Raw genomic sequence first — 12,384 nt, forward strand, 5'->3', positions numbered from 1 at the left:
GCACTGATTTGAAACTTTCTGGAAGATAAAATCTGTATGCCAGACCAGGACTCGGACCTGGGATCTTAGCCTTTCGTGGACAAGTGTTCTACTGAGTGAGCTGTCCAAGCATGACTCACAGCCCACCCTCAAAGCTTTGCTTTCACCAATACCTCATCTCCTACCTTCCAAACTTAACAGCAATCCTCCTGGTATACCTGGCATAACGAGCACTCCTGGAAAAAAGGAGTGCTAGCCCCCCAAAAGCTGAGTAGGAGTGCTACAAAGTTAGCAAGATAGATGAGGTTCTGCTGGGTGTAAAGCTGTGAGCACAGGTCGTGAGTCTTGTTTGGATATCTCCATGAAGGGCAAAGGTCCCATATTCAAGTCCCAGTGGAGCATGCAGTTTTGATCTACCAGGAAGTTTAAGCAATAGTTCAGGTATATGTGCCAATGTCACAAGCAGAGGATGAAGAAATAGAGAAAGCGTATGAGGATATTCAATGAGAAAATCAGTATGTAAAAGAAGCTGATGCTCTTAATTGTGGAATTTGAATACAATTGTAAAGGAAGGAATGGAAGAGAGTTGTGGGAGAATAAAGACTTGGTAGTAGGAACAAGAGAAGAGAAAGACCAAGTTCTGCAATAAATTTCAGTTTATTAATGGCTAGTAGGCCATTCAAAAATTACATGAGCGGGAGGTATGCTTGGAAATGACCTGGAGACCTGGGAAGATTTTAGCCAGATTACATCACGATTAAGACAGGGATTCTGAAGTAAGATATTAGATGGTGAGGCATACACAGGAGTAGATATAGAATTGAGTCTTAGTTTAGTAATGATAAGGAGAGACTGAAGTTTAAGAGAATCACCTGGAAGAATTGATATGCAAAGAATGCATTGAAGTTCTCTGAGGCTGTAGATACTACAATGATAAGTACCCAGTAGACAGTTCAGTTGAAGAGGAATAGACACTTCTGAAAAGGGCAATCACTGTAACTGGACACACACACACACACACACACACACACACACACACACACACACACACACACACACGCACACGCACACGCAAACGTGCGCGCGCGAGAAGGTACAAGGTAAATGTGAAGAAACATTGGGTGATAGAAGAAATTCCTCAACCGATTGATGAAAGAGAAAAGTGTAGAAGTGGTCTGGGAAGTTCAGGAATATGACAATGTAAGTCACTTAGAAATGAAATAAATAAGAAATCCAGATAAGCCAAGGCAAAATGGCTACAGGATAAAATGTGAAGAAATTGAAAAAGGGCAGATCATTAGAAGGACTTGACTCAGCATATAGAAATTCAAAACAGAGTTCAGTGAAATTAAAGCAAGACTGTCAGCAAAAGAGTGCAATGGGTATTAACCTAGGAGAGAGAGCAGGTAGGTAGAAAGAGAACTATTAAGGGCCCTGTGAGGATAAGGAGTCTAATAATGAGCTAGAAGAAGAAATGAGAATAATTGTTGATGACATATGGTATCCAGTATTAGAGTCAGAGTTAAGCTGAGCTTTGAAAGATATTTATATATTTATTTAGATTTTTTTGTGTGGAGTCATCAATATGATGGCTTTTGCAAATGTCAAGTACAGTTGCAAACATATGAGAGTTGGAACTTTAATAGTGGCAGCTTTTTATTTACAGCTCATACAAAATAGATACATTTTTCAAAGTTTTACAGACCTTCAGAGTAGTCACCAGCATTGTGTATAACCCGTTGCCAGTGATGTGGAAGTCGTAGGATACTCTCAGCAGTTCCAGTTGTGTTGACAGTTCAAGCAGTGCGGTCTATTGCATGGCGAATTTGTAGCAGATCTGAAGCGAAGGTCGTGAAGTGTTTCCTTCAGTTTAGAAATCAAGTTGAACTTACGAGTTTAGAAATCAAGTTGAACTTACGAGGGCTTAAGTCAGGGGAGTGCAGTAGGTGGTATTGCACTGTATGTGCTGGAGCATTGTGTCCTGCAAAATGATGGTCAGGTCCTGCAGAAACTGTCATCACTTCTGTCTCTAAGCTGATCATAGGTTGTGTTCCATCAACAAACTTACTTCAGTTTTCTGTGAGACAGAAAAGTAATTAATTTATAAAGATACCAAGAGTATTTGGTGAAGTACTTGTATTTTCTGATCACGGCAAGAGTCTTTATAGCCTATTCCATGTATAATCCTTAACCCTCTTTTTTGTAGCAATGGTACTCTGTTAAGGTGAATGTCTGCAGCGCAACCCCATATTTCTATGCAATAGCTAAGTTGGGGATAGAGTGTCCCATAATACACAGCTTTAAGCATATGGGTGGGCACCATTTGGACAGCTGGCTAAAAAGATACAGCTCAGTGCTGACTTTTTTATATACAGCTTTAATGTGGCTAATCCACCGGAGATTTGAGTCCAGATGAACCCTAGAAATTTGCACTCGTTTGCTTCCTCTGCCACTATGCTTCATACCTCATTTACGCGTGAATGATGTGAGCTGCCAGTTGTAAATATTAGCATCTGGGATTTATTTACATTGATCTTTAATCCTTGTGCATGAAAATATGAACTTAATTCTAGTATCCCATTACTGAAAATTTCTGTTCCTCACAATCTTTACCATGAAATAAAACTGAGGTGTTATCAGCATAATTTATAATGTGCAAGTTAATGGGGTGTACAACATCATTAATATATTCTAAAAAGAAGAAATGTCCAAGAATTGAGCCTTGAGGGACTCTCTGTGTCACTGTTTCACTTTTGAATTTAAAAGTTAAGATCTTATTGTCAATTTGATGTGTAAGTTTGGTACACTGTTTCCGATTCACCAGACAGGTGGATAGAAGTTTCATTGATGCATCACTGATATTGTGTACCCACAGTTTTTTTAAGAGAAGCTCATGGTTTACGGAGTCCTTTTCTCAGGTCAGGGAATATTCCAACTGTGTGCATTTTCCATTCTATATTTTTATATACATCATGGAAGAAACTGGTAACAACAGTGGCTGTGCTTAGGTGTTTCCTAAACCCATGCTGCAATTCGGTAAGCATTTTGTGTCTTGAAAATAATGTGAATTTTGATGGGACAACTGTTTCAAATATTTTACTGAAGGTAAGGATGAGTGATATTGGTCTATAATTTGAAACTTCTTCTTTACTTCCCTTCTTATGGATTGGCTGAATTACATTTATTTTTAAGGCATTTGGGTATATGTTTTCATGAATACTTCAGATGATATGATAGGTAAGGGGCCTAGTTATTTCATTGGCACTTTTCTTTAACACCACACTTGAGATACCATCCCATCCAGATGAATGCTTGTTCTTTAGGTTTTGTATTGTGTTAAATATTTCCTGTTGATTTGCCTCCATAAATTCGAGCTCTATACCATCCATGACATCATTTGGTGAGCAAGCCTGTAGATCTATAATAGGGGCTGGTTGGTCAGAAGGAGGGATAAAATGCTTATTGAATAAATTCCATACTTCATTTGGATCGTTCAGTAGATGGCCATCATGTCTAATGCTAACTGGTTCACACTGCCCCTTGCTGGTGGCTTTATGATGTTTATTGATTAGTCTCCTGGATGCCTTACCTATGTTGTCTGAACGCTCTATTGCCTCATTGTTTATCTGTTTCCTCAAGTGTAAAAGGTCTGTCTTAAAAGTTTTTTTAGTTTGATTGTACTTTTCCTTGTATATATGTAGCTTTGTTTCCTTATGTAAACAGTCAAGATCATATATATTCTGCCTTAACCTAATCAGCCTAGGCGTAAGTTTCAACCTAGTATTACTTTCAAAATGAGAGTTGGTTCATACCCTGGTTATTTCTTTGAGAGGGCAGCAGCAGTCGAAATGCTTCAGCACTGTCCTATAAAATTTTTCCCATTTCTTTTCAGACTCTTTAGTTTGGTAAATAGTGTCCCATTTCTCCTCTTCTAACTTAGTTTTGAAGGTGCTGATGGTGGTGCTATTCAGGATCAACTTCTTAGTTATCTTAGTTGCTGTTGGTACAGGAAACCTTAAATATTCTAACACCTGACAATAGTGATCTGAATAATGAAAATCAACACTTTGAAAGTTAACACTGTCTTTTACATATTTGTTTACTATTACATAATCTATCTTACCAGAGCTTGACTCTGTTACTCTAGTGTCAGAGTTCACTATATTTGTGAGATTATGTGAGTTTAATATATCTGTTATTTTCAAATAGGTTATACTAAAGGAGTTTGCATCAATATTTAAGCCTCCAGCTATGCTACGGTCAGTGTGTGGTACATACCAGTAACTTTATGTTTAGCTAACCTGCTTGAATGAGTGTTTATGTGGACCACAACACCAGCCATTTCAAATGTTCCTTCTTTGCAGTATTGTTCAACAAATGCGATTTTCTTAAATGGAAGATGTTCATTTACAAATATTGTCATCCTACCCTCTGCGTTTTTGCCTGCAGTAACTATGTGCTAACACATAACCATCTAATTTGTAATACTCAATTTCATTGTCTCTTAGTCCATGTTCTGTAATTATTAACAGGTGTGGTGAATTCTCATCCACAAATACTTGCAGCAAATTGAGTTTATTCCTAAGATACTGCACATTTAGATGCATTATCCTAAAGGGCACTGATATTTTACAACACTTTGTGACATGGTATTCTGAATCAGTCGAATTATTACACAAGTCTTGAACACTGCACTGTAGTGACAATTTACTCATTTCTAAGTCGGTTTCTTTGGTATGTGAGCAGGATTCTTTACAACCCAAGGAGTTTAGTTCAGTAAAATTGTGTTGCTTGAAATTGAGCCTAAAAATCTTGTTGATTATAATCTAAGATGATTGGGTCCATGGTTTTATGCAGCCCCTTACAAAGTTCCATTATCTGGTTCACTATCTTGAGCTTTCCATTTCTGTTTAAGTGAAGTCTGTGCCTGGTATGTTCTTCACATTTCAGTTTGCTTATGTCTAGCAAATGCACATGATTTAGTTTTTTACATAATTTCCACAGTTCTAAATTATATGTGATCAGATAAGGCAGAAGAGATGGATAACATTCCTTTCCAATTTCTGAAATCGTTGGAAAAAGTGGCAGCCAAGCAATTATTCATGTTAGTGTGCAGAAACCATTTGGAAAAAGTGGCAGCCAAGCAATTATTCATGTTAGTGTGCAGAAACCATGAGTGTGGAGTCGTACTGTGAGCCATTCAGAAAAATATGAAAGAATGAAAAAGAAAAATGAGGATGTCTTAGGTGATAGTCAGTTTGGACTTCAGAAAGTTAAGGCACCAGAGGCAGTTATGATGTGATTGATATTTTAAGCATGAATGATATTTTAGGCAATACTTAAGAAACAAGAAATTTTCACAGCATTTGTCAACCGGGAAAAGTGTTTGACGGTGTAAAATGGTGAAACATGTTCAGAGTCATGAGAAAAGTAAGAGTAAGCTATAGGGAGAGATAAGCAATATACAGTATGTACAGGAATCAAGAGGGAACAATGAGAGTGGATGGTCAAGAGAGTGTGCTCAGTTTAAAAAGGGTGTAAGATAGGAATGTAGTCTTTTGTCCCTACTGCTCAATCTATACATCAAAGAAGCAGTGATGAAAATAAAAGGAGGGTTCATGAGTGGAATAAAAATTCAGAGTGAAACAATACCAATGACATGATTCACTGATGAAAGTGAAGAAGAGTTACAAAAAGTGTTGAATGGAATGAACAGTCTAGTAAGTACATAATATGGATTGAGAGTAAACTGAAGAAAGACAAAAAAATGACAATTAACAGAAATGAGTTGAGTGATAAACATAATTTCAAAATTAAGGACCATGAGGTAGGTGAAGTTAAAGAATTCTGCTACTTTGGAAACAAAACAACACATCACAGCCAAAGCAAGGAGGACATCAACAGCAGATTATCACAGGCATAGAGACTGCCCCTGGCCAAGAGAAGTCTAGTAGCGTCAAATATCAACCTTCATTTGAGCAGCAAATTCCTATGAATGTACTTTTTGAGTACATTAGGGTAGTGGACTACAGGTAAATTGAAAAAGAAGAGGACTGAAATGTTTGGGATGTGGTGCTATAGAAGTATGTTGGAAATTGGGTGGACTGATAAGATGGGAAATGAAGAGGCACTACACAGAATCTGTGAGGTAATGAACATATGGAAAACACTTACAAGAAGTAGTGGCAGGATGATAGGACATCTTTTGAGACATTATTGATTAGCATCCATGGCAATAGAGGGAGCTGTAGAGAATAAAATTGTAGAGGAAGATAGATTGGAATACATCCAGCAAGTAATTGAAGACTTAGGGTACAAGTGCCACTCTGAGATGAAGAGATTGGCACAAGAGAGGAAGTGGTTAAATTTCTGTATTGATGTACTTTGACATATACAAAATGTGTAGTGGCATAATGTAACAGTCTGTGTTGTCTTTTTCTTCAGTCATTCATGGAACTCGCTGGGCAGTGGGCATTCCTCCATTCAAATGCAATTGTCAGACTGTATGGCGTTACAATGAGCAGCCCACTTGCGATGGTGATGGAGTACCTACCAGCTGGACCATTGGATGCCTACTTGAGAGAACATAAGGCAGATATGAAACAAGTTGACTTAGTAGAAGCTGGTTCCTATCTTGCCACTGCCTTGTGGTATCTGGTGAGTGATACACATACTTCAGATAAGTGCTCAGTAATATTCATTAAGCCTTTTTCTTCCCTTTTAGCTTATTTTATGTTACAGAATATAATCATTTTCTGTGTTTTGATTTGTAATCATTTGACACACATCATATTTCAAAAATTATATTCACATTATTTTGTGTTGTAGCACAGTTTTCAAATGTATGCATAATGAATTACTCAGTTAAGAAATATGTTTTAAGATTCAACAGGATGCAGCAAACTTTCTATATTGTTTTGGCATCATATCTCTCTCTAACCCCCCCCACCCGCCTCTCACACTTGCTCCCCCATCCCTCCCTTGCTCTCTTTTACATTTGTGCAGAAGCTATGTCAAGCAACTGATATTTCCAAAGAGCATTTTTCTCTTTTATTGCTTAACTAGATAAAAAAAAAGTCTTCCTTCTATTCAGGAGCAGTGAATAGAACACACAAGAACAACTTCAAGCATTTTGTGTCTACGGAAACAGATTGAAGCAGATTGACACAAAAATATACAACTTAAATGAACTGATGAATTGATCAGTATATAGTGTTACATTGGTTGTGTGTAAGCATGGCCACTTACTTTAGTAGTCCTAGGAGATATTCCAGTGATATCATCAAAGTTAGTATTATGTCAAAGAGTGCCCATGTGTGTGAAGCCCTTGAAGAGCAAGTTCTGTTGTTTCAGGTTCCAAGTGTTAGAGCAGTGAACTTAGCATTGGTGATACCATGGTAAGGCTGTGGTCAGTCTATGCTGTATCCTTTACAGGAAGTAGGTCTGAGGAGTGTGGTCCATGTGATGTACCACCCATAGTCCCATTAATTACCAATTATGTGCACGGCACTGCATTTCCCTACAAAACTGCATGAATTCCATAGGTTCTCCTGGGTCATTATTGATCTCAATAAACTTCAAACCTCTCATACTTGAAATGGGCAATAAAGACCTAAAACATACACACTTGTGCTTCTGGAATGCTGGAGGAAAGTGTATTCTGGAGCCATTGTGTCACCGAGAAGGTTTGGTATGACATTGTAGGATAACACACATTCTGCTGTATCCTCTCAAGTCTATTGTTTTGTAGTAGGTGGTGGTGTATTCAGTGCTGACTGGAGTGGCATTTGATGTGACCACTAAAGGTGCAATTCATTCCAGCGGTGCCAACAAGTGCCCTACCTGAGGCCCCCACACGCATTACGTCACCACATGCGGCTTCCATCTTGTTCGACTGCTAACCTAGGCACCAGTTGAAACTCTTAGTTCAGACTATTACACCAAAATAGAACAGTAGAATGTATTGTGGGCAGAGTATTGCCAGTCGTAGGAGTAAGAATAGAAGTTTTTGCATTTGCCACCTGTACAGGATTCTTCCAGACTTTTATTGGTGATTGACACACTTCTATTAGTGCTCAACAATAGAGTGAGATCTATATCTATTGTAAATTCTGTACTAATTTTAAACATTTGGTTTTGTGTGCTAGAACTAAATGCTTTGCCTCCCTTTTGTTTGATGATGGAGCATGGCAGATGTGATAATATGTGAGATTTCATATTCCTTACAGAAGTTTGCAAATTGATGAGGGATAAATTTGGGCAGTGGCTGCTCTTGTGTAAGAGCACAAGAGCACGTGACACCATGACTTTTGACACCTTGTGAAGTTTTTGACTATTTTTCTTTGAAAGCTGTTAAACCTAAGATAGATACAGTAATCTGAAATATACGGCTGTGCTATGTTCCTACTTTCTAGACTCTTCGAAACTTGGCATCAGGGCTGCAAGATGCATGATTTAAGGAGCTTTTGTTTATGCTCAACAGACATGACATAATTGCCTTATGGGTCTAACATATATGGATTTGATGAACAATGTGCACAGTTCATGGCATACTCAGCTAGCTCCTACCACTTAATTACAAGTTTGCAACAGTGCCACTAGGTGGTAGCTCACTGAAGCAGACTTTTATTCCCACTTGCTTGGCTTAAATCCTGCTAGACAGTAGCACACCTCCTCAGCTATGCCAATTCATTCAGTATATAGTATAATTAGATGAGAAGTCACAGAGAAAAACTTATTTTGTGGGTATCTGAATGAAACCTGGAGTCAAGGGACAGTGTTGGTAGACATTACTATTTGAATTTAATCATCTCCACAAATGGCAGTTTGTGTTTGAATTCGGTTGTTAACTGTGTGGGCATCAGCTTTCATGTGCAGTGTTAACTTGAACTCTGTTGAATCTATTTTAAGTGCTAATAGAAAGGTAAATTACCAGGAAAATTTAGCCACAAAGGAACTAAGGTCTCCCAGACTAGAACCGTTGATCAAAAGAGTGACAAAATCAAGTAAGTGTGACTTCAAATGAAAATTTAACAAAGAAGTGTACAGTAGGCATAAGTGGTTGAATTGATGCAACATATGAGTGTCTGATTTTCAGCCTGGAAATTAATTCGTGTACTGATACAGGTGTTAAGGATCATGTACATTTGTCCAAAAAAGTAAAAAAGCATGAAATGTTCACTTAAACAAAAATGTGAAACAGAGAGTACCAAAAGATTACACATTATTTTGTTTGTGCCATAAACTGTACTGAATTATGTACAGCACAACTAAATTCCACAAAAACATTTCTTTCTTTCATCAGATGAGTTATGCGCATTATTATTATTAGTAGTATTAGTATCTGCAGTGGCCGCAGGTGTATACCCATTTGTTCATAATCATAACAGTTATATAGGAGATGCTATTTTACATCAGATTTAGCTGAACCTAAAACTTTGTGAACACCCAAAATGTATTGTGGTCTATTATCTGGGACAGTTGCCTCTAGTACCCATTCTGTTGTAAAAAATTCATGTGGTGCTTTCAGGATTGCTTCAGCAGTAGCATTTGCTATTATATGGATGGCATTTAGGACATTGTATAATGCATCAGCAGAAACTCAGACCACCAAATGGTTTGGCATAGTCTATGTAGAGGTGTTCTAATTTGTGTTTCAGTGCTGGCCATGGAATAAAACCTGACTGTAGAGCAAATCTGTCAAAACATGATAATTTTTCACTGTTGTTGGATAAGCATATCCAGCACACCTGTCGGCAGGCTATACTGGTTCTCTGTGTCACCAGCCACACCAGTGTTCCTTGTGCAAAAGGAATTGAACCTGTGGTCATAGACGTGACCGGGGCACTGCTGTGTGATACTGGTTCACTTACGTGCTTTTCATTAGGACACTTGTACTATCAGCAGTTTGTGCCATTGAGCAAAGAAATTGCATAGTGAGGGATCATTTAAATTCATTTTGGATATACAGAATCACTTATGTCAGCAGTAAGTGCTACTAATGGCATGTGATCTGTAATTAATAAATGTAGAACTTAATTAATCATGTAAATGATAACTGATTAGGAAGTAGTTTACTGGACTCTGATTTTGTGTCTTTGATGCATAATTGATTGGTTAAATGCCGCCAGGGTTTCTATTGTGTATGACAAGACTTTTATGTATTTGCGTTTATCTTCTGTGAGAATTAATAATTACCCAATTTCAAATATTGCTAGACTAGGGGCAGACTGAAGCTTTCTCTTAAGCATAAAAAATGCTGTCACACTCCTTAGAAATTTTTGTGGAATAGATTTACACCAGAGCAATTGATTGGGTGCACAGTTTCAGCTAAATTTATAATTACCTGAATGAATTATTTAATTTTTCCGAGAAATGCCTTCAGTTTCATCAGGCTGTTTGGTTTCAATAATGAGTCTGTAGTTTCTGACTGGTGCTGTTTTCTATATGTTCATTTGTTCTTGAAATAAACTGCATTTGTCTAAATTAAATTTTAGGCCTATTTCATGCAGTCCGGATCAGAAAATCAAGAGTTTAGTCGAGCGACACTGCTGATCCATGTCTTTGACAAAAATGTCTCACATGTAGTTTGTACATTAGTACATTTTTGGTTAGCTGCTCCAGAAATATTTGAAAAATAACATTTACACTTGTGAACCTCTGCAGGTTGAAGGGTGTATTAATAACAGTGATGTGTTGAGCTTCTTGTTGAGCAAATTTGTCAATAAGCATCTGTGAATTAAACATTTAAAAAAGTTTCTTGTATACTGCTCTCAACAGAAATTCATTTAGGTGTGGTATGTATTTGTTATGGTGATTCTTCAGCTTTTCCCGACACATTTCATGACAAAATAGTTTGTGTGTGAATGGCTGGATGTCAGTGCCCAGTGGGCCAACGTTACAGCAAGCAACCACATTGCCATCATCAGGTGCACTGATGAACTGACTGCTGAAGGACTGACATGGTATTTTTATCTTCTCCCTCCCCCCCCCCCCCCTCTCCTTCCTCCCAGATCTGCCTCTGCCCATCATCTGCACCCAGCATCTCTTCCCCCAATCCTCCTACTACCTTGTTTCTCGATCCTATGTTCACGCACAGATATTCCTGCTGGCAACACTTCTGCTGTTCCTAATTATTGCTTGTTGAAATATTGTGCATTTTGGACACTGACATCCGTCCGTTCACCTGTGAACTACTTCATGAGCAGAGAACGAAAAATCACATCACATACCTTTACAGAGGAGCTGTCCCACAGGACCGCTGCAGCAACAGAAGAGCTGTTTGCTGAGTGCCTTTGCATTCCTTATGAGATGCAATGAAGAACATGTTGTGCTAAGCTTTGCCAAGATAATGCATCACATCGACTCAGCAAGCATAGCCATGGTATGGGAGAGAGGACAATTTAAATGCTGGTACCTAGACTCTACTAACAAAGAACTATTCAAATTATATCTACAGCTGGCTGACCAGTTTAGTTCTTGGAAGTGGGAATAGACTGACAGTGTCGTATAGGACAAAGCAGGCTCTGCACAAAGGAAGGCCAGGTCAAACATCAAAATTTGAGCATACTTAAGAGAGAAATCCTTCTGATGCTCCCTGCAAGACCACATCAATCATATGGCCAAACAACTGGATGAGGACACAGTTTCAGTTCTTAAGAAAGGACTCAATTTTGTACCCACTTCTAAATCTGCACCTATCCATGGACATTATCATCACAGTAGAACAAGCAGCTTCATGACTTCCAGCTGACACAGCTGTAGTAGTACATCACAAAATCTGTTATTTTCTCACATGAACAACACCTATGAAACTGAACAACTCTAGCAGGGAGACGGCTGCCATATGGGAACTAAGAGAAGATCCAGATATCGTGATCTTACCAACCAACAAAGGCAGGCCACTGTGGTCGTATCTCACTGGTATTCCATTGAAAAGATCTGTGACCTGCTAGAAGACAGTGCACTCTGGAAGATAATACTGATCCTAGCAGAGGATAGAGAGGAAGACCATGGCACTTCTCAAAGAATACAGCTTGCCAAATGAGGTTGTTAACAAACTACAAAAAAGAGCACTAGTTCCACTGTGATTTCATGGACTGCTGAAAATTCATAGAGATGGGGTGCCTTTACATTCTGTTATTAGCTACATTGGTGCCCTGATGTACGAGATGTGATCAAAGTGTAATGGGAAATTTTTAATTTCACAGACTTTATACACTGAAGTTTCAAAAAATAAAATTTGTCACGGTGATACCTCTGTTCCTGATGTATGTATGTATGTTTTTTCTAATTTTTTGAATATATACTTTATTGTTGTCAGTTGAAAAGCTTATATGTGTTTTAGAGTGCTCAGCAAATGTTTACTTTAAAAAAAGATGGCTCAAAGAATTTGTGTTAAATTTT

The 12,384-nt window shown here is 38.1% G+C and overlaps 1 protein-coding gene across 1 annotated transcript in view; it reads left to right on the forward strand.

The window, feature by feature from the left end:
- The window catches only part of LOC126187914 (tyrosine-protein kinase hopscotch), a 157,961-nt gene that overhangs the window by 42,825 nt on the left and 102,752 nt on the right, over positions 1–12,384 (forward strand). The window contains exon 7 of the mRNA XM_049929271.1: positions 6,424–6,636. Coding sequence (XP_049785228.1) covers positions 6,424–6,636 — 213 coding nt within the window. The remainder of the gene's footprint in view (positions 1–6,423; positions 6,637–12,384) is intronic.

This window comes from Schistocerca cancellata, chromosome 5 (assembly GCF_023864275.1).
Source record: "Schistocerca cancellata isolate TAMUIC-IGC-003103 chromosome 5, iqSchCanc2.1, whole genome shotgun sequence".
Lineage (NCBI taxonomy): Eukaryota > Metazoa > Arthropoda > Insecta > Orthoptera > Acrididae > Schistocerca > Schistocerca cancellata.